General features: G+C 43.7%; 1 protein-coding gene across 2 annotated transcripts in view; it reads left to right on the forward strand.

Annotated features, from left to right (window-relative positions):
* Positions 1-23,279, forward strand: part of AKAP12 (A-kinase anchoring protein 12) — an 85,998-nt gene that overhangs the window by 61,301 nt on the left and 1,418 nt on the right. Inside the window, exons 1-2 of one of the 2 annotated variants that reach the window (XM_069488210.1) lie at positions 2,256-2,438; positions 17,888-22,919. In XM_069488210.1, the coding sequence (XP_069344311.1) occupies positions 2,414-2,438; positions 17,888-22,911 (5,049 nt within the window). In that variant the 5' untranslated portion in view covers positions 2,256-2,413 and the 3' untranslated portion in view covers positions 22,912-22,919. Of the gene's footprint in view, positions 1-2,255; positions 2,439-17,887; positions 22,920-23,279 lie in introns of those variants that run through there. The other variant, XM_069488208.1, reaches the window with a different exon arrangement.

A 23,279-nucleotide genomic window follows, 5' to 3' on the forward strand; every position in this document is an offset into this window, starting at 1 on the left:
TTTGCTTTGGGGGTGGTGTCTTCCTCTAAAAATTCTGATTTCACAAAAACTAACAGAGAATGGAAGTGATAACAAAAGAAAGCTTCCTGCATTGTCCACTGACCTTACGTCTGATCTTCACTCCTGCTTTATCCTGACTGATGACTTTTCTTTGTAAATTCAGACACACAGAGCTTACTGAGCAGCTGTACCATGCACCCTGTCCTCGATCACTCTTAGAGGTAGAGATCAAAGGAGAACTGTCCGCTAAGAGAGGCCACAACTTGTCACATGATCTATTGCTCTGCCTGGTGGTTTTAACTGCCTCTTTAAGAATGTCAGATAGTGTCTTCACCAATGCCATAAAAAGAAAAAAAGTTCTAAGTGCCAAAATTGAACAGCAAAACCAGTTACCTTTCTACATGTTGTTGTGGGTATTATTGCATTTGTAAGTAGTGAAATTTTCTCCTTGTCCTTTTGTTAGAATTTGGACTCATAGAAAGCAAAGGAGCTGGTGATAACAGCAGTGCAAGGTCAGCTTCAATGGGCTACTCATAAGCTGAGCATGGGGTTTCAAAGGTGGCACAAGATGATAGCCCTGTGCTGTCCCCAGCCTTTGGTGCTGAGAAATGATGCAGAACTGAGACCTCAGATCCCTGAAGACAGCTCTGGGGAAGGAGCTCATTTGATGTAGAAGACTAATGTAGCCTCTGGGGTGCTCTTTACGGTGAGCCGCACAGCCAGGACACTCCGGGGCTGGAATTGGGGGCATAGGTGTTGGGAGGACAGGAATGGCCAAGCTGCCCTGCCCCTTTAGCTCTGTAGATTGCAGAGGGACCATTAGTACCAGCAGCACTTCACACACACCAGACTCTCCTTGTAATTGCAGCAATTGTGAACTAAAGTTGAGACTTCTCTAGGGAAGATGAAAGGTTAAGGAAACTGCTAAGTGGCTTGGACTGGGAATCAGCTCCCAGGCAGTATCTCACCAAATCAGGACAAGGCCCCTCACTCCCTATGACTGCCAGCCTGGGTGTTTCCCGGAATACTAGACGGAAACTAGGTCTTTGGAGAGGCTGAAGATGATTTTTGTAACAAAGTCTGGTTGCTAGCAAGGAAGCGGCCTTCACTTTCACTCGCTGTGGGCCTGAATGTGGTGCACAGCGCTCCCTGGTGGCCAGGAGGAGCAGCGCCGCGGGCCCTCCCCGGCCCCAAGCAGTAATGAAGGGGACCTTCACGTCTGAAGGGAAGAGCGATAGCCAACGTTTCTTTTTGTTTGCTTAGGGGAAGAGCCGGAGCTAATGGGGTCAGACAGACAAGGCATGAAGTGATAAATAGAAAAAGGATGAAAAGATGGGAATAAACCCAGGGGACCTAATGGGCCTGCTCAGACAGAAAATTGGCATACTAAAATTGCAAGAACACACTGACACATGTGTCACTCGTGTCTCTATAAAGGACAAATCTGAAGGTACCATGAGAAAGAATTGAAGAATTCTAGGGCTGCCTGAAATTTCCCAAATTTTGAACGTAGGTTCTGATTTCCGCGTTGTGTGCTTGCATGTTAGAGATGGGATAGTGTCTATATATTGGGATACGGCATAGTTGGATCTGAAAGTTTAGCTAACTTCTACCATTATTAAAAAAGAAAAAGACGTACTGGTCAAGTATTTCTGCTTTTTAAAGTTGTCTCGATCAAGTGCTGAAGACACAAAGTTCGCCTCGGAACAGCCCTTCTCAGGGAGTTCAGGAAACAGTCCTTGGGTCGGTGCAGCGTGTGTGTGTGTGTGTGTGTGTGTGTGTGAGAGAGAGAGAGAAACAGGTGGTGAAAACATTAAATACCGGAGGTGCTAACAAGAAAACCGTGTTTTGCACCTCGCCAGCCTTTAAAGCAGCGCGAGGATACACAAGGCAGTGTTAAAGACTGAAGGGAGTTTCCTATCTGTGCGCGATGTCCTTTCGGTAAGTTTCAAAACTGAGCTACAGGAGTTGGTTGGAGCCGGAGTGCAGCGAGCGTCCACACCGGACGCTGACGCCCAGGTTTGCAAGGAGCCAGCTGACCACTGGGAGACCCGCCGGGCGGGGGAGGTTCTCGCCGTCCGAAGGGGACACGTGACTCCCGAGGGGCGCGCCAAGTCCGGGAAGAGGTGCTCACTGGGCTCCCGAGCCCCCGGGCGCTGGAGGGCGGGGCCGGCTCGGGCTGGTGGGGGGGGGGTCCTTCCTATAATTAGCTGGGGAGATGCCTCGCTGCGCTGCTGCGCCGAGGGCACCTCCACTCTCTCCCCGACCCTGCGGGGGTGGCTTGGCGCTTAGTTCTTTCTGATCCCACCGAGACCGCACGGGCTTGGCAGGAAGGGCGCCCAGGCTTCAGCCAGCTGCCAAAGGAGGGCGAGGACCGGCTGCGCCGGTTCTTTGCAGCTGTGCGGTTTGAAATATGCTGGGGACCATTACGATCACAGGTAAGGCACACGCCAGCTCGATGGATGGCAGGCGCTGGGCGAGAAAAGCGCTTTCTTGCATCTAAATGTGCGTTTTGTGGAGAGCCTCCAAGGTCAGTGGCTGGGCATTTATTGGCATGGATTCTTCCTGTGTGCTGACTTTTTGATCAGAAGAGCATTAGTCTCTCTGTGGCCCAGCAGAAATTCAACAAATCTAACGGTGCCTATGGAGACTTTAGATATATAAAAATAATATATATATATTTTAAATATTTATATATGTATATAAATATTTTTAAGGATTGTGGAACAACAGCAGCCAACTGCATAGAAACATGTCAGATTGGTGTGAATTTGAACACAGGTTGCGAAAGTTTAATCTCTTGTAGTCATAAACAAAATAAATACCTCTTTTTGAAAAAGTACAAGTGTTTAGCATTTTGACTTGGTTATTAGGAACTTTCAATAAAGGTGCATGTGGTGGTTTAGGGAACTAAAATTTTAGCTCTGGCTTAAGTGGTAGTTTTAATAAACCCATAGTTACTATAAAATTGTGGCTAGCAGGCAGCATCATTTAGGTGATGAATAGTAAAAAAATGTATGTTTCTTAAGCTTGCTTTCTAGGAATCTGGCCATGAGTATGAATTATAGTATTTAATACCTACTTTTTGCAAATAAATGACATGCGTCACACTAGGAATGCACTTACGGCTCCAGTAACTTGACATTTGATAATATTATGCAATGGTACTGTGCCCTGACTCCTTAGAGCCTCGGTGTTTTCTCTTCCTCTCTTCCTTTACCCCCCATCAAGAAAAGTAAACTCTGTTTGTTAATTTAGATTTATAAGAACAGCTCTTCTTTAAATATTTGAGATCACTGTTGCAAAGTCTACGTGTACTTTTTTAAAATCGCAATATAGAATTTCTAAGACTTAAAAATTTTCTCAGTGTAACTGCTTCTGCAAAGCCTTGTCCTCCTATGGAATTTTAAATGAATGTGAAAGTTTAGCAAAACTAAAAATATCTCTCACTTCCTATAGATTAGCTTGTTTACGTTGAGAGATTTCCTTAAAATTCCCTCCCCAAGCTGACTTGGCTAGCCTTTCTACTAATACCTAGCATGCAAATTTACATGATATATAAAAATTATTAGTAAATAGACTATAAAAATGAAAAAATTAAAAACACAAAATCCTCCATTTTCCCTCCCCCCAGATCATTAATTTTTTTATGAATGAAATATGCAGATGCCCAACTATGACAAAGTCTGCCTGGAAGTGTGATTTTTGGGGAATTAAAGCTGGGGTGTGGTGCTTCCAAAATCATGACCTTTTCTGGGTAACTTTTGTGCACAATATGATTTTTATTACAGTCCTATTTGATTAGTTTATCACATGCTGAGATTCTTATGGGAAAAGAAGGTGGTCCATTTTAGCAGTAATTAAGGGTTAATAAACTTGGAGCACTTGAGGGGGGCTTTTAATGGTTGTTTCTGATAATCCCAATGGAATGATAAATGAATAAAAACCCTTGGAAGGACTAATTTCTAAGGCAAACTCAAGTAATTGGCTCTATTGCTTTCTGAATTTACTTTTCCTACAGTGTAGGTATGAGAATGTGGCAAAATTTTGCTCAAAAATTTTCCTGGTAATAAGAAAATGCACAAAAAATGTTGACTCCAAAAATATAACAGTAAATAAGCATTTTATAGTGGAAGAAGTAAAAAATAAAAGGAAGTTTCAGCTGCCATGTTTTTCCTCTGCAAGTTATCCTGGTAAGAAAGGTTTATAATTATTATCCTTTAAAAAGTTGGTCAGAATCTTGAAAAACAAGGACTTTTAAAATTGCTAGTAAGGATTAAATATTAAAAGTCTCTTGCTTTGGCATTACTCACTTAAATAATTGTAGTCCTCTTTAGTACTATGTTATTCAAGGTGATGTATGTTTAAATTCCACAATTAATTAACAGGACTGATGGCATTTTTGTTGGAACTACTTAGGAACAAGTTTTCATTTCTGAAAGCAGGGAAAAGCTGTCATTTAAACACTGAAATGAATACAGCAGAACTTGAATTATGAAATGATTGGTTATTCACGTTACATACTATGCCTGTGCCATACTATTGCCACGTTACATACTATTGCCATTCTTTTCCCCTCATATCCTATTTGCAATAACTTAGCTTGGAAATTAGAAAATAAGTGATTTGACATGATGACGATGTCCCCCCTTTCCCACCCATGAGTTAGTGGCATGCAGCAAAAAAAAAAAAAAAAAACTTTTTGAATTAGGCAAATATCTTTCCTATTTTCCCTAACTCACACACATTATTGAGATCGATAACATCGATACTTTGCAAACTGTAGAGTATCATTAGGACATTTTTCTTTATCTCTGAACTGGGAAAGAAATAATCCTTTAACATTCATGTTAGTTCTGGATTTCTTATAGTGTGCTTCCCTATGCAAGTCATTTTTACAAGACCAGAAAAAAAGTGGCCTGCACATAGCTGTTTCTAATCTGCTATAGAGGCAGATTCCTTGTCAAGAAACTTGCGAGACATGAAATTGATACCTTCACAACTGCTAGATTAATAAGTACCGCTTAGTGAGTGCCGACGCTGTCAGGTGCTGCTCAGCACTTTGTGGATGTTATCATTTATTCCTCACAATAATCCTGGAGAAAGCGGTTGCTTAACACCCTTTTTAACATGAAAGTAAGTTTCTTATGGTTTGGTAAATTACCGAAGGTTTCACAACTAGTAAGAGCATAACTATAGAGTACCTTGTAAAAGACCTCTTTCTGGTCGTGTAGAAGATGTTAATGTTTGTTTAGTGATGCTCACATTTTTACCTACCCAAATGCCTACCCAAATGTTTAAGCGATCATGAAACATCACTATGAAGACCGAGGGCAATGATGATGTCACCTGTATGCTCCTGTTCAGGGTTTTGCTTCTCTGAGTTTGAGTCCCAGCTAACTATCACTGCTTGGAGGTTTTGTGGTTATTGAGCTTTAGAACAGGGGGAGTTGGGTGTGTAGGATATAAGGGATGGATTTAGAATGCAGAGAATTCCTGGAAAAGTTCCAGGACAATGCTACAAATCTTGGGGGAAAGTTAACTAGTTCCAGATGTCACCATAAGCCGTTCTGTTGTGCCTGGGGATGGAGAGCACTGGTTATACTAAACCTAAAAAAAGAATGTGTAATTTTTGCAATATTGCACTCTTTCTCAGCCAAAAATGATGGTTGTGTCGCCGAAACACGATGGCGAAGTTTTGGATAAAAAACATTACAACTTTGTAATATGTTATACAACATATTTCTTTAAAGTTTTTTTTTTTTTTTTCCTTTTAAGCCTGTAAAGTAAAAGAAAACAAGTTAGACTTTTTTCTCTTAATCTCTAAGTATTTGGAAGAGTGAGGAAAGAAAGGTGATCCTGCAGCTTTGGGACACACTGATTGCTGTCACAGTGTGACAGCCTGGGGGAGGGGCGTTGGGTAGGGGGCAGGGTCCACCACCATAGCTTTGCCCTCTTTGGGGTCGTGGTGCCTTTGAAACTTTGCAGGCAGGAATTACGGGTAGTTTTGCAAAGAAAACATATATTTGCATATACACAGTATAGATCTCTTGTGATTGGTTTATACATTGAGATTAACAGAATATTTGCCAGGAGTGAAACGGAGGTTAGTAGAAGATAACACTTCAACAATTCTCAGCCAAAGTGGGATTTCTGTACATGAAATGATTTCACGTTTTGGTTTCTTACTATCACTAAAGGTACAACTTTTCATATATTTTCACATTTATTTGACTTTGTTAATATTCCATAGGGCTTTTTTTTTTTTTTTTTTTTTAGCTTGCAAGGTCTTGTTATGACAGAGCTGTTTAAAACATTAAAAAACACACAGATTGTTATTAAGGATGTGTTATAATTTTAATGTAGTAACTGAGGATAGTTTATACTCTTAAAAATATGGTGAGAGGTGTTCACTCCAGGAAATATGTTTTTTCATTTCACTTTCCACACTTATTATTCAAGGCTACCTTTCATTCGTCTTAGAAAAACATAAAGCAAAAAGCCTACACAGTCTTTATCATTCCTTCCTGAATGTTACAGCACCAGCGGCTTCATCCGTGTCCAGCCTTTATCCTTATTGCATCTTGTATACTATGTGTCCATGCTAAGGATCCCTCCTTCTGGGGTGTAGTCAGAGAATTAAGTGAGTGCAAGCTCTTCCTATAGCATTTTTAAAACTATCTTTTCTTTTCCAATTAATGTTTCCAACATACTGGCACGCTCTCACACAAGCATGTGATTAGTGTTTCCATCCAGAAAGAAAGGGAGTAGAAGAAATACTTGGTTTCTGTAGTAATGTTCTTTTGAGAAGCAAGACACACATGATGTTGTTTTCACTAATGGTTCATGTGGAAAAACCTGTCGACACAAGACGTGCGCTGCCAAGACTGTGTTTAGGGTGGTGTAGATGGGGGTGTGGGCTGCAGGGAGGATTATACTCTTTTCCTGCCCCTGTGTCTCTAGAGCGGGAGAAGCCCAGAGACTAGCAGCACAGTATGAAGATAGAAGTGCCTACCAGTTCGGCCTCCAGAGGGCTCTCCAGTGGACACACCCACCTTCCCCTTTGTAATACTCTGGTCGTCTTTGATAACCTAGTGAAATCATGGAGTTGTTTCTAGCTGAACCTCACTTGGTATCAGTGAATGCATAAATGAGTAAATGAGCACTGTGTTTGGACTTTGTGGATGTCTGAGAGATATGTTGGGTTTGTAGCAATATTTTTTAAAAAATGGTTTGTAATTCAGGTGCACATGAGCAATAATTATACATTTTGTGAGAAAGGCCCACTCTAAAACCAGTTGTTTCTGTGGAAGGAGTTTTTGGGTATCAAGAAAGTGCACTCCCATATCTGATGCTTCCAGGACTGATTTTTGATTTTCCTTTTCCTAGCCAATCGGACAAATTTAAGGCAGATAAAAATTATCGTTCATGTGTCAGAAATGATAGCAGAGGAGGTTTTGAAGTCGTAAATTAAAAGTAAGCTCACTGCTGGAAGGTCACGATGAAGCGTAGTGGTGAATGGATTCCACTCTGCCAAGCCTGATCAAGTGAGGACTCTGCTGTCTTTCCTGGAAGCCCTCTCTGTTATTTTTGGAGGCCTCTTGTCAATCACCTATTCCCTGCTGGTTTGATCCTCTCCTCCCTGGCACCCCCACATCTTTCAGGCTGCTTTTTTTTTTTTTATTGCATTTAACAGCCTCTTTGCTCAGTAAACTGTGATCTGTAACTCATTCAGAACCAGCATGCAGGGAGCAAGTAAAAATCTCCTTTAAAGGTTTCTGCTAATCACAAATTAGGGTAGGAATGGTGATGGTCTCCTCTGGGGATTGCCACTTCCAGCCAGAGCCTGGGACGTGAGTGATTTTGGTGGACTGTGTACAGTGGGCTGGGTGAAGCAAACAAGTGAGGAAGAGAAGGTGAGGAAGGGGAGGTCAGCACAGGGAGAAGGGCGTGGCCACGTTTGACCCAAACTTGGTCCCAAATGAGGTTAGAGGACCTGTATCTTTACATGGTGCAAATGAAGAAAAAGAAAAGATGGGGAACTAACTTGAGATGCTTGTGTCCCTTTCCTCCCCCTGAAATGTTGATGTTGGAAGCCAAAGAGGTCAAAATAGGTGAAATGGGACATGTAACTCTAGAATTTGAAAGTGCACCTCAACTTTCTGTATGGTGGATTCCTGCAGTGTCTTCTGGCGCTGAAGATCAGATCAGGAACCTTCGAGTTTAGTGGAAACTAGAAAGCTGTTCAATACTGCCCTCTTCTGTTCAAACGCTCGTCCAGACATTTGGACAATGATTTTATCCCTGGGAATGTGACCAAGCGTGATAGTGAAGGACTGGACTGACACATACTGTCTAATAGGGAGATATAAAAGTAAAATGTATACCCATTGTGTCATAGTTTTGAAGACTATTCAGAAAAAAACCCACACATGTGAATAGTGATCATCTCTGGACATGGTTTTTATTCCGTTGGTGTTGTTTGGTGAGACAGAGTCTTATCTGTCACCCAGGCTGGAGTACAGTGGCATGATCACAACTCACTGTAACCTCCGACTCCCAGGTTGAAGTGATCCTTCTGCCTCAGCTTCCTAAGTAGCTGGGACTACAAGGCGTGTGCCATCACACCTGGCTAATTTTTAAATGTTTTTGTTGAGACGAGGTCTCGCTATGTTGCTGAGGCTGGGGTGGAACTCCTGAGCTCAAGCAAACCTCCCATCTTGGCTTCCCAAAGTGCTGGGATTACAGGCGTGAGCCACCGCACCCAGCCTGCACATTACATTGTCTTTACGGAAATTTCCCCCAGTTTTCTGTATTTTAAAGTCTTCTACAATTTATATAAATTGCTTTTAGAATTGGCAAAAAGTAATTAAAAATGAGTTGCTCTATTTTGAAGAAAATAAATGAAGCAAAGAAAAGTTACTAGAGTTTTTATTATTATATCTGTAATCTATAATCTACTATGATACTTCTGGTGTACCGGTGGTGACTTATGTCATAGGTGAGGACACTCAGAGATTTTAGGAAACTTGCCCAAAAGACCAGTGCAAGTGAGTGACATAGCTACTTTAACACCAATTAAATTTAAACACCAATATGTCTCCAAAACTTCTGCTTTTTAATCTCCTTCCCCTTTACCTGAATTCTCTCTTTTTTGGGGGGAAAGGTGAGTAGTTTTTCTATTATTTAATACATAGATAAAATTTATATTATGGTATATAATGTGAGGCAAAGATCTAATGTCCTTCTCTAAAATCAGGTAGGGTAAATCATCACTCTCCATTTTGTTGTTTTCTATATTTTTATTAGTTATCTGCATCTTTAAGTGCATTCTCCTGAGTGATTTTTTAAAAAACAATAACTTTAAACTTAAAGAAAATTGCAAAAATAAAAATAGTATGGAGAGCACCCATATACCCTTTATCCAGATTCACCTGTTATTAACATTGCACCTCTTTTGCTTTGTTATTTACTCTTTCTATGTTGGAAAACAAACACTGACGCACAGGTTTCTATTGTCTTATGTAGGCTAGGCATGGGATGTAAATTTTTCTGAAGCATTTGAGGGTAAGTTATATACATGATGGTCCTTTATCCCTAAATATGTCAATGTGTATTTCCTAAGAATGAAGATATTCCCTCTCATAACCACAGTACAGTTATTGACATCACATATTTACATTATTACAATACTTTTCTATAATCTGCTTTCATATTCCAGTTTGGTCAGTTAATCTAATAATTTCCTTCTTAGTGTTCCCCCTGCGTTACACGATCCACCCAGGGGCAGGGATTATGTGGTATCATGTCCCTTTAGCTTCTTTTAATCTGGAATATTTCTGTAGCCTTTGTCTTTGAGACACTGGTATTTTCAAAGCATATAGCTCTCCTCCCCCCATGTCCACCCCATTCCTTATTTTGTGTTTGTGTCCTCCTGACTCAATTTAGGTTACTCATTCTTAGCCAGAGTACTGCAGAGGTGACGCTGTGTCTTTCTCTCGGTATTGCGCATGATGCCAGTCTGTCCCTTGTAGGTTGATGTTACGGTGGTTGTCCGATTTATCCATTGGAGAATTAGGTTCCCCCTTCTCTTTCAACTAATAAACATGTAAATATCGTATCCTCCATCCTCATTTAGCACCTGTTGATTCTTGCTTTATCCAGTCTTTACCTTGATAATTGCAAAATTATGGTTAGGTGATAGTTTCAACCACTGACTGTGAGTCAATCCCAGACTGCGAGTGGGTGGGTAGGATGTATGTATGCTCAACTTCTTTTTTTTTTTTTTAAAGCATGACTGTAACCATGAATAAACTCTGCTTTTCACATTGAAATAGAATTTAAATTGCTGTCCACATTAGACATACATCCATTTTTCCATCTAAGAGTGGGAGATGACATGTTGAAATACTTGTTCTTGTCATGAGTGGTACTCAGTGAATTATAAACAGTTGTAATGATTTGTGGAAAATAAGAATGTTTATATTTGGAAAGTGTGTGGAATTGACTTTTCTTTCAAAAAGACACACTTTGTGTTTTGTTCCTTTTTAGTACCTTGACTCTTAAGTGCTTCCCAGTGAGCCTTTGGCCCTCTAGAGATGCCACACACCTGCTGAATGACACTGGCCAAGTCATAGGACCATTTTTAGAGCAGTTTTAGGTTCACAGCAAAATTGAGCAGAAGGTACTGAGATTTCTCATATACCCCTGCACTCGCATGTGCAAAGCCTCCCTTGTTACCTACACCCAGCTACCACCAGGGGTACCTTTGTTACAGTTGATGAACCTGTAGTGACACATCACTATCATACAAAATCCATAGTTCATGTTAGGACTCACTCTTGGTGTTGTACATTCTGTGGGTTTGGACAAGTATATAATGACATGTGTCTACCGTTATGGTATCATACACAGTAATTTCATTGCCCTAAAAATCCTCTGTGCACCTCCTATTCATCCCTACCTCTGCCCAACCCCTGGTGACCACTGACCTTTTTACTGTCTCCTTAGTTTTTTGCCTTTTTTCAGAATATCATATAGCTGGAATCATACAGTATGTAGCCTTTTCGGGTTGGCTTCTTTCACTTAGTGATATGCATTTAAGTTCCCTCCATGTCTTTTCATGGCTTGATAACTCATTTCTTTTCAGCTCTGAATAGAATAATTCCATTGTCTGCACGTACCATAGTTTATCCACTCACCTACTGAAGGATATCTTGGTTGCTTCCAGGTTTTAGCAATTAGGAGTAAAGCCACGATAAACGTATGTGTGCAGTTTTTTTTGTGTGTGTGGACGTAAGTTTTCAGTTCATTTCGGTGAATACCAAGGAGCAAGATTGCCGGATCCTATGGTAAGAAAATGTTTAGTATTGAAAGAAACCGCCAGACTGTCCTCCGAAGTGGCTGTACCATTTTGCATCCTCACCTATGACCATTTTTGAAGTTAGTATATATTCCCTTGTAAACCAGGGAGGGACCACGTGAGCTCTTCCTTGGAGCTGTAAGGCTCTGTTGCTGTGATAGAAAGCTTTTTTTTTTTTTTTTTTTTTTTTTGAGACGGAGTCTCACTCTCTTGCCCTGGCTAGAGTGCCATGGCTTCAGCCTAGCTCACAGCAACCTCAAACTCCTGGGCTCAAGCGATCCTCCTGCCTCAGCCTCCCGAGTAGCTGGGACTACAGGCACGCGCCACCATGCCCGGCTAATTTTTTCTATTTTTAGTTGTTTGGCTAATTTCTTTCTATTTTTAGTAGAGATGGGGTCTCACTCTTGCTCAGGCTGGTCTGGAACTCCTGGGCTCAAGCGATCCTCCCGCGTCGGCCCCCCAGAGTGCTAGGATTACAGGCGTGAGCCACCGCGCCCAGCTGATAGATAGCTTTTGATGGCTCTCGTCCCCAGTTCTTGTCTTAGTATTCAAGAACTTAAAGCTTTTACGGCTGCGCCCAGCGCGGGTTTCAGAGCCTACTGCTTGCGGGGAGGGTACGAGCGGCGGCTCCTGCGCCAGCGGCAGTTTGGCGGTCGTGTGGCCAGGGTGGTCTTCGGCCTCGACTGGGCCTGGGCTTGAAGAGCCCGGGTGGGTTGATGCGCGGCCCCCGTGGCGGCTTCCCGGGGGCCCGGTCCTCTGTGACGTGCGCGGCGGCCCCCAGGGGGCGCCCTTGTCAGCAGCACCCCCGGCGCCCGGCCGCAGCCTGCGTCCCGCGATGGGGCAGCGGCGAGGGACGGGCCCGGCCTCGCGGGCCTCTGTCGGGCTGCCCCTGCCGGCTGGCGGCGCGTGCCATGCCCTGGTGGAGCAACCTGTGCTGTGAGTAGGGCGCCCCCCAGCGGCCGTCCGCCCCGGGGGCCCTGGCAGGCGCGGGAGCCCGAGACCAACCGAGTGCTCTATAGTGCCGGCCGGAGGTGGTTGTGTGGGTTTTCCAGCCTTCTTCCTCCCGTCCCTTTCTTGGAGAAGTCTCCCTGCTGGCGGCAGCGCGCCGGGAGCGGTCAGGAAGGCCGGCGCCCATTGCATTCCGGTCCAGGGCTGCAGAACTGCCCGCTGCACCTGCTCTTGTCCTATGCAACGTGTGCCCAAACCCTCCACTCTCACAGCCTATTCTAACCGGGGATGAGATGGAAACAGATTTTAACACACCTGCAGCCCAAGGGATGCCCCAGGGCGGGCTTCACTTCTGCCAGGCAGAGGACACGGCCCAAAGGTGGGTGGGGTGGGGTAGAACAGAAATGGCCGTGGGCTGCAGTCACCTGGCCAGGTGGGCAGGAGGGAAGGCTTCAATAAATCACCAGGACTTAGCAAAGGCCGGAAAGTTGTCCTCACGGGAGTTGGGGGCGGGGGGAGGGCTGGAGGTTAGCAAAGCGTGGGATGCGGAACCGGAACCGGAACCGGATGGAACAGCTGCTTGGGCTGTGACATGCGGAATGTGTCCCCAAGTAGCAGGACGCGTGAGACCGAGAAGGAGCATCTAGGCTTCTGCGCAGGTTCCAAGCCCGGTGGGTGGCCACGCGATGATGGCACGAGGCTTGGGGGCTGGGTACAATCTCCAACGTGCAGGTGCGCGAGATTAAACGGTCTGGCTGGCCAGGGCAGGTAGTTCAGAAGACCATCCTCTAGGCCCGGGAGCCATTAGGATGTCCGACCAATTGGTGACGTGAAAGAAGCCTGCGTTTTAGGAAGCGGGGCCTCCCTGGGAGGTCTGTGCAGATCGCCCTCGGCGCAGAAGGCAAGTGGAGGCGGAAATCAGGGCTTAGCTTGGTGTGTCCAGGCCAGAAAATTGTTCTGACAAGAGTAGCTCTTAGGATTACTAAGGTGAAAAGAGACTACAGAGCAATTGGCTAGTTGCAATTTTAAAATTTCTTGTGTACTTTTTTTATGCGTTCAGCTTATATATCACTTACTCTATATGAAAAGAACATCTGAATATTGCTAAGCTATACTAAACTATCAATAGCTGTGTTGTTCTGCCTGTTGGCAGCTGTTCATCATCTTTATCTCCCCAGTTTTGACTGTAAACATTCTAATCCTCCCAGAATTAACAAAAAAAAGTGTTTCTAATGGAAACATAGATTTAGGAGCATGGAGGGAAAACAGTGAGGGAAAATGGTGTGTGTGACACCTACATCCTCCCATGTTAGCAAAATGTCTCTGCATTTTCTGATTCCAGAGAGGTTGATGAGTGTTTTTATCACATGCTTGCGGGCAGGATATTTCATTTATATTTGTATTCAGCATTAGTGAAACCATACCAGGATAGAGTTTGTTACAGGAGTTTGACTTTTTTCTCTACCATATTTCCAATGGTGGTATTCAACTTTTTTAAAAAAGAAGATTACATCTCTTGTGTTGCGTTAGAAATGTTTGCGGAAAGTTCTCTTGAGTGTGCCTTTATAATTGGGAAAAATTTTAAGAAATAGTTCATGGAAATGCACTTAAAGAAATCTTTACGTTTAAGAAGCAACTTCATCATAGTGTTGGTTTATAATAGGAACAAATGGAAACCTAAAGCATTTTCTTCTTATTTCAGAAGATTGTATAGGCTTTTTAAAAATAAAGAGTATAGGTCGGCCGTGGTGGTTCACGCCTGTAATCCTAGCACTCTGGGAGGCCGAGGCGGGTGGATCATTTGAGCTCAGGAGTTCCAGACCAGCCTGAGCAAGAGCGAGACCCTGTCTCTACTAAAAAAATAGAAAGAAATTAACTGGACAACTTAAAATATATAGAAAAAATTAGCCAGGCATGGTGGTGCATGCCTGTAGTCCTAGCTACTTGGGAGGCTGAGGCAGGAGGATTGCCTGAGCCCAGGAGTTTGAGGTTGCTGTGAGCTAGGCTGATGCCACGGCACTCTAGCCTGGGCAACAAAGTGAGACTCTATCTCAAAAAAAAAAAAAAAAAGAGTATATATAAGATCTAAAATGTAGAAAAGGGTTAAAGATACTCTGGGCAGCCTAATCATAGATGTCAGAATTTTTTTTCTCTTTGACTGTTTGCCTCAATGTTTAATGTGGGTAGTAATTTTTCTTTATTGTTTACAAAGTCTAACATTGGTCACAAATGTGTATTTTATGATCTTTTTTTTTTTAAAGAAAGGAAAATCCTTTAGGAAATGTGCTTTAGATCAAAATAATGAGATTCTTGGTTTTTCTTTAAACCTTCTTCTCTATCTGAAATGCTCAATTCTCAGGGTTTTTTGTTTCTTTTTGCTTCTTGTTTTTAATGCTACCATAGATGCTGATGTCAGAATAAATGAACATTGACTCATTACCAAAGCTGTTACAGAAAAAGGCAGAGTCTATGACATTGTCACCAAAGCAAAGGCCCTTCCTGACTCTCTGAAGAATGAGAGACCTAGATCATCTACAGATTTCATCCGTGAATATCCAAAAATCTAGTAATACTTGAATAGAAAAAGTAAGAGGAAAAAAGAAAGAACTTCACGTTACTGTCCAGCATAACAGAGTATAAGGCACTTCGAGATAGGACTTTGCATGCCACGCTCAGGTCCTGCCTTGGTGTGGTACCTTAGACATATTTTCACTTAACTTTCTGGGCTTCCATTGTAAAATAAAACCTCATAAATAGTACACTGGAAGTTTGTATACATAGATTTATAACATTTCACATGGATTTGTAATATTTCATCAATATGAAAATAAAATTTTTTTCATGGAGTAATAAGATTACATTAATATAAACTGAAGGAATTTATGGATTTGAGGAAGCATATGTTTTCTGTATTTCCAAATATTTTTAAATTTCAAATATTTATTACTGTGTTCTAAGTATTGGGGTAGGTACTAGTTACAATTATTAACTTTCAATTTGTGCTGAGAACATTAAGTATATTTTTATAGTTTTCATTAAGACCTTTTTGGTGTCAATTTTAATTGAACTTTTTGTTTATTACAGAAAGCAGTATATGTCTTATATAGAAAATTAGAAAATTCAGACAAGCAAAACTAAAATATATGACGTTTTCATCATATATGAAGGGGGTGTATGTGTTTGTGTGGGTGTGTGTGAGAGAGAGAGAGAGACAGAGAGAGAGAGAAAGAATGTTTTTAAGCCAAAAGGTCATTGTATATATTATTTGGTAATTGGCTTTCTTCAGTTAAAATCTCTATCCTTTTATTTTAGTAAAAATTCATCTCATTTAATCCCAAACCATACTCAGATTTTCCCAAGAAGACCCAGAAACGTCGTTTAGCTGGCCTAATGAATATCCAATTCAGGACCACGCTAGGTACCTCTCCCCTTCCCCCTATTAAATCGTGCTTTTTACCTTCAATGATTTTTAAAATTTCAAACCTACAGAAAAATATAATGAACACCCATGTACACTAGACCTAATTCACCAATTATGGATATTTTACCACATTCTCCTTCTCCTTCCTCTCCTTAAACTATTTGAAAGTTACTTGCAGACAGTCCTTTTGTATTTTTGTTTGATTTTTGTTCTTCGTAGTGACATTGACATTTGAGGCCAGACTAGTTGTTTTGCAGAACGTCCTTCATTGTGGATTTGTCTGATTGTTCCCCTCATGATTAAATTCTGTTAAACATTTTTGTCAGGAATACTATGGAGGTGATGTATTGTCCTTCTCAGGGTCTCATGTCAGGAAGCATGATGACATTTGTCCCATTACTGAGGATGTTAATTAACTTTGATCACTTGGCTTAGGTGGTACTTGCCAGATTTCTTCATTGTCAAGGTGCTTTTTTTTTTAAATTAAGTAATTTTTTTTTTTTTTTTTTGAGACAGAGTCTCACTCTGTTGCCCAGGCTAGAGTGAGTGCCGTGGCTTCAGCCTAGCTCACAGCAACCTCAAACTCCTGAGCTCAAGCGATCCTCCTGTCTCAGCCTCCCGAGTAGCTGGGACTACAGGCATGTGCCACCATGCCCGGCTAATTTTTTCTATATATATTTTTAGCTGTCCATATCATTTCTTTCTATTTTTAGTAGAGATGGGGTCTCGCTCTTGCTCAGGCTGGTCTCGAACTCCTGAGCTCAAACGATCCGCCCACCTCGGCCTCCCAGAGTGCTAGGATTACAGGCGTGAGCCACCGCGCCCGGCCTAAATTAAGTAATTTGTGTGTTGATACTCTAAAAGTGTATGTTTCCTGACAACTGTTCATCCAGTGGTTTTAGTGTTTCCTGATCCTTGACTGAATGAGCTATTACAGTGGTGTTTGTAAATTGTGATTTTCTAAATCTAAAATTCTAAAGAGAATGACTTTAAGGATCAAAGTGGAAATTATATGTATGTTTATTGACATTTTTTTCATAAAAAAGTACTCCCTGATTACCTTTTTTTAGTATCACTCTCAATTCATGGATTCTTTTTTTTATTCAATGTGTTGTAAACCATCAATGTCATTATTTCTTATGCTTCAAAGTTTGGCCAGTAGGAGCCCTACAAGCTGGCTCTTGGGCCCTTTTGACATAACTCTATCAGCTTTTGAGCACCTCCTTTCTGTCAAAACAAAATGTTCCTCGTGCTTTCTGACACCCAGCCTGGGATTTCTCCAAGGAGCTCTAGTCCCTTTTTGGGGCCTGTTGAGATTAGTCTAGTTATCACATAGAATGTTCCCTCCTTTAGATGTGTGTGGATACTTGTTTGTGGTGTTAGTTTATTCCCGTAACCCTATATTTCTCATAAAGTGGAAGTTTGTTTAAAACTAGATTCTAGTTTAAAATTGTGAGTGTGATGTGTTGATGGCATTTTACATTGCAACAGAAGACACACACTGTCTGGTTGACTCCCCCTTAGGGATGCTATAGCTACTTATGTGTAATTTTCTTTTTTTTGGTAACTAATTTTTTGATAGTTGAGTTTGTTAACTTTCCCTTTAACAGGGAACAGAAAAAACCGAGTAGTACCTTTGAGCCTAAATTTTTATTTATTTTATTAATTTATTTTTGTATATGTGACAGGGTCTCACTCTGCCGCCTGGGCAGGAGGGCAGTAGTGTCATCATAGCTCACTGCAGCCTTGAACTCCTCGGCTCAAGTGATCCTCCTGTCTCAGCCTCCCCAGTAGCTGGGACTACAGGCATGTGCCACCATGCCTGGCTAATTTTGAAAATTTTTTGTAGAGTCAGGGTCAGGGTCTAGCAGTGTTGCTCAGGCTGGTCTCCAACTCTTGGCCTCAAGCAATCCTCCCACTTTGGCCTCCCAAAGTGCAGGGATTATAGGTGTGAGCCACTGCCACTGAATTTTTAAAGGTCATTTGAAAGAAGTAGACATTGCCTAATCTATAAAGATTTACAAATACCCGTAAGATGCTTAGCTTGGAACGGCCTGACATTAAAGAAAGTATTAATTGGTCATGTTTTGTAAATATTTAATTTTCTTGAATTGTAATCATTTTTCCCCTTCTCCTCTCCCCCCTTTTGTTAATAGTCGGACAGAGGGACGCTGAAGATGTGAGTGAGAGAGACTCCAATAAAGAGATGGCGGCTAACTCGGCGGTGGTTCCTGACATCACAAGTGATGGGCAGGAGGAGATGTCTGAAATAATTGAGCAGGTTCCTTCTTCAGAAAGCAATTTAGAAGAGTTAACACAACCCACTGAGTCCCAGGCTAATGATGTCGGATTTAAGAAGGTGTTTAAGTTTGTGGGCCTTAAATTCACTGTGAAAAAGGATAAGAGCGAGAAGTCCGACACTGTGCAACTACTCACTGTCAAGAAGGAGGAAGGCGAGGGAGCGGCAGGGGCAGGCGACCACCCGGAGCCCAGCCGGGAGGTAGGGGAGGCCACCGCCAAAGACAGTGAACTCCAGCAGTCCACGGAGAAACCCGAAGAGGCCCTCAAGCATGAGCAGAGCCACCCAGAAATTCCTCTTCAAGCTGAATCTGCTCAGGCAGCAGAGGAGGGCAAAGATGAGGGAGAAGACAAACAGGAAAAAGAGCCCAGCAAGTCTCCAGAATCCCCGACCAGTCCGGTGGCCAGCGAAACAGCATCGTCCTTCAAGAAATTCTTCACTCAAGGTTGGGCCGGCTGGCGAAAGAAGACCAGTTTCAGGAAGCCAAAGGAGGAGGAGCTGGAAGCTTCAGAGAAGAAGGAACCAGAGCCAGAAAAAGCAGACACAGAGGACAAAGAAAAGGCAGAAGATAGCTCGGGGCAGCCCACCACGTGTGACCAGCCGCCCCCACAGGAGCCCACCGAGAGCGTCCAGGAGGCCAGGTTATCGGCTGAGTATGAGAAAGTAGAGCTGCCCTCGGAAGACCAAGTCGGTGGCTTGCAGGCCTCTCCTGAAGAGAAACTCGCTCCATTAGCAACGGAAGTCTTTGATGACAAAGAAGTCCATCAAGAAGTTGTTGCAGACGTCCACGTCAGCACTGCGGAGGAAGCAGAGGAGCAGAAAGCCGAGGTAGAAGAAACGGTAGAATCTTTGCCTCCTGAAAAATTAGTTGAAACAGATGTCGAACCTCAGGAAGCAGAACCTGCCAAGGACCTGGTAGAGACCAAAGAAGCCTGTTCTCCTGGAGGGGACCACACCCAGGGACCTGAACTAAGTCCAGATGACAAAGTGTTGTCCAAACACCCCGAAGGTGTCGTGAGTGAGGTGGAAATGCTGTCCTCACAAGAGAGAATGAAGGTGCAGGGAAGCCCACTGAAGAAACTGTTTACCAGCACTGGCTTAAAAAAGCTTTCTGGAAAGAAGCAGAAAGGGAAAAGAGGAGGAGGAGGAGATGAAGAGTCGGGAGAACACAGTCAACTTCCAATAGATTCTCCAGATAGCAACGATGAGCAGAAGGGCGAGAGCTCCGCTTCCTCCCCCGAGGAACCCGAGGAGATCACGTGCCTGGAGAAAGGGATCGCGGATTCGCACCAGGATGGGGAAGTCGAAGAGGGAACCACTTCTGATGGTGAAAAAAAGAGAGAGGGTGTTACTCCCTGGGCGTCTTTCAAAAAGATGGTGACGCCCAAGAAACGTGTCAGAAGGCCTTCCGAAAGTGACAAAGAAGAGGAACTGGACAAGGTGAAGAGTGCCACCTTGTCTTCCACGGAGAGTGCAGCCTCTGAAATGCAAGAAGAAGTAAAAGGAAGCGCAGAAGAGCCAAAGCCAGAAGAACCAAAGCGCAAGGTGGACACGTCAGTATCTTGGGAAGCTTTAATTTGTGTGGGGTCATCCAAGAAAAGGGCAAGAAAAGCATCATCTTCTGATGAGGAAGGAGGACCAAAGACGGTGGGAGGAGACAGCCAGAAAGCAGATGAGGCCGGAAAAGACAAAGAAACAGGAGCAGACGCCGTGCTTGCTGGTTCCCAAGAACACGATCCAGCGCGCGGAAGTTCCTCCCCTGAGCAAGCCGGAAGCCCTTCCGAAGGGGAGGGCGTTTCCACCTGGGAGTCATTCAAAAGATTAGTCACTGCAAGAAAAAGATCAAAGTCAAAACTGGAAGAGAAAAGTGAAGACGCTGCAACTGGGACTGGTGTAGAACATTCAGCTTCAGACGCTGAACCTGGGAAAGAAGAATCTTGGGTTTCAATTAAGAAGTTCATTCCTGGACGAAGGAAGAAAAGGCCAGACGGGAAACAAGAACAAGCCGTGATTGAAGACACGGGACCAGCGGAGGTCAATGAAGATGATGCCGACGTCCCAGCCGTGGTACCCCTGTCTGAGTACGATGCTGTAGAAAGGGAGAAAATGGAAGCGCAGCAAGCCCAAAAAAGTGCAGAGAAGCCCGAGCAGATGGCAGCTGTTTGTGTGTCCGAGGAGCTCAGTCAGACTCCGGTTCACGCAGTGGCCATGGCTGTGGTTGACGGGACAAGGGGAGTTACCAGTGTTGAAGAGAGATCTCCTTCTTGGATATCTGCTTCAGTGACAGAACCTCTTGAACAAGCAGAAGAAGATGAAGCCACATCATCAGCTAGGGAGGTATCTGAAAGAGAAGTGATTGCAGAAGAAACCCCCACGGCTACCAAACCTGTGCCGGAGAACAGGGATGCCCATGACGACACGATCGTCAGTGAGGTGCAATTAACTTCTGAAGATGTGCCAGCTGCAGAAACGACAGAGGCGTTTTGTGCTGAAGAAGCAACTGAAGCATCTGGTGCTGAAGAGACCACAGAAATGGTGTCAGCAGTTTCCCAGTTAACCGACTCCCCAGACACCACAGAGGAAGCTACACCAGTGCAGGAGGTGGAAGGTGGTGTGCTAGACGTGGAGGAGCAGGAGAGGCGGACTCAAGAGATCCTACAGGCGGTTGCAAAAAAAGTGAAAGAGGAATCCCCGCTGCATGGCACCAGTGGGCCAGAAGGCACAGTTCAGACCATGCAGAGAGTAGAATCAGAGCCGCCAGAGAAGCTAGAAGAAGCGGAAGAGGGTCCGAAGAGAGATACGGATGTCATGTTGCAAGTACATGGACAACAGACTAAAACTGAGCATTTTACACAGGAGAAGGTAATGGTACAGGCCACCCCAGAAAGCTTTGAAGACGCTCCTCAAGTCACAGAGAGTGTAGAGTCCAGTGAGCTTATAACCACTTGTCCAGCTGAAGCCTTAGTTGGGGTCCAATCACAGGAGATCACAGTGGCACAGGCCACCCCCGCCGACTCGGTTGAAACCCCTACAGACAGTGAGACCAATGGAAGCACCCCCGTAGCAGACATTGAAGCTCTAGCTACAACACAGCAAGGCAAGATTGTGGAAATCCATACAGATAATGAGGTCGCATCTGGTCCCCAGTCAGCAGTCACAGAGGCAGAGTCAGTTCCTGCTCAGAAGGAGAAGCTTCCAGCACCTTCTAGTTTTCAATCCCAGGAAGAAAATAAAGAGCAATCAAAAGTGGAAGATGTCCCAGAACATCCAGATAAAGCGCCCTCAGTGGAAACCGTACCCATTCTGTCGAAGACTGAGGTGATTCAAGAGGCCGGCCGGTGTGCCGATGAAGAAACCAAAGATGGACCATTTGTCGAAGGACTTGAAGTGTCTGTAGACACAGACGCACCAGTCAGTCGGGACAAGGTCACTGAAGTTGCCCCTAAAAGTGAAGTCACGACAGAAGCTGAATGTCAAAAGAATGGTAATATTGAAATCCAGAGTCCTACTAAGTCTCCTCCATCCCCAGTGGAGAGAGAGGTGGTAGATCAAGTAGAAAGGGAAAAAATCAAAGCAGAGCCAGCCCAAGTGAGTGAAGAGAAACTTGAGCAAGAAACAGGTGTTACTGTATCTGACGAGCTCAGCAGGCAACTGGTTCAGACAGTTAAGGTGACCGTCATAGACAGGGAGAAGGAAGTTAGCAGTTTGGAAGGCAGCCTTCCTCCTTGCCCAGGTCAAGAGGAGGCAGTGTGCACAGAAGTTCAAGTTCAGAGCTCCGAGCCATCATTATTAGCTCTAACAGCTGCAGTAGTGGAGGAGAAGGTCTTAGGAGAAGCTGTCAAAATTTTAGAGACAGGTGAAACTTTGGAGTCTGCAGGTGCACATTTAGTACTGGAAGAGAAACCTTCTGAAAAAGATGAAGACTTTACAGCTCAGCCAGGAGAAGAGGCCGAGCCCACAGGGCCCGAGTCTCAGGCAGAATCAGTACCAGTACCAGCATCCGCCACTTGCGAAAAAGCCTTCTGTTCTGTCCTGGAAGGAGAGAAAACCCCACCACAGAAATGGAAGTCAGATGAAGTCAGTGAGGAGGTGGTTCATCAGGAAGTGAAAGTGAGTGTAGCAAGAGAGGAAGACGTAAAGGCTGACAATGAGATTTTGGAATTTGAGACTGAGAGCAGTAAACTCGTCCAAAGCATAATTCAGACCGCCGTTGACCAGTTCGTACGTACAGAAGAAACAACCACTGAAGTGTTTACATCCGATTTACAAACACAGGCCCACGTGGTAAAAGCGGACAGTCAGGCGGCTGGACAGAAAACGGAGACAGAAGACAGTGAAGGTGAGGTCTCCGCACAGGATGAAATACCAATGGTCGCAGCCAAAGAGGAGCCAGAGCTAACCGCCGTGGGACAGGTCCATTCCGAGATATCCAAAGATGAGAGTGAAGCTTCAGAAAAGATCATTGAGGTAGAAAGTTCCAATGTAAATGACCAACAGCTTGAAGAGCTCATTCTCCCACCCGAGGAAGAGGGAGATGGAACTGGAAGACAGTCTGTGCCAGAAGGCGATGGTGGTGCTATGTTAGGAGAAAGAATAGAAAAGGCACAATCTGAATCCAAAGAAAATGAAGAAGGTGATGCTGTCGATTACCCTGAGAGCCAGGACTCAGCCCTGGCCGACACTCGTGCCTCAGAAGGCTTAACCAAAGAGTCCCCGGATACAAATGGACCAAAACGAAGAGAGAAGGAAGATGCCCAGGAAGTAGAAGTTCAGGAAGGAAGAGTGCACAGTGAGTCAGATAAAGAGATCAGAACCCGAACACAGGAGGAGATACAGAAAGAAGAGAGGGAACCAGCAAAGTCAGAACTTACGGAATCCTAAAACATCATGTAAGTAACATGTTGTTTTTCCTCTTTTATGCCATTAGATGACAAGTTTATTATAAAGGAATCAGGAGTTCAAATAATTATGATTTTATGCAGAACCTTCAGTTGGGGAAATAACTATCAACTAGACTAAAAGACCTAGGACAGTTTCTATTTTGTCATTGAAATGCTATTTAATCTTATTGATGTTACAAAAATAATGGCTTCATTTTACCTCTACTAGGACAGCTTTAGAAGAAAATAAAGGGGCGTGTGTGTGTGCACATGTGTATGTTTGGCTCAAATGCATAAGAGACACATTGTGCTCACTCAGCACCGTACCCACTAGTTCATTGAGGGTTTTTTTTTCTTTTAAATATCAGA

Source organism: Eulemur rufifrons, chromosome 15 (assembly GCF_041146395.1).
Source record: "Eulemur rufifrons isolate Redbay chromosome 15, OSU_ERuf_1, whole genome shotgun sequence".
Classification (NCBI taxonomy): Eukaryota; Metazoa; Chordata; class Mammalia; order Primates; family Lemuridae; genus Eulemur; species Eulemur rufifrons.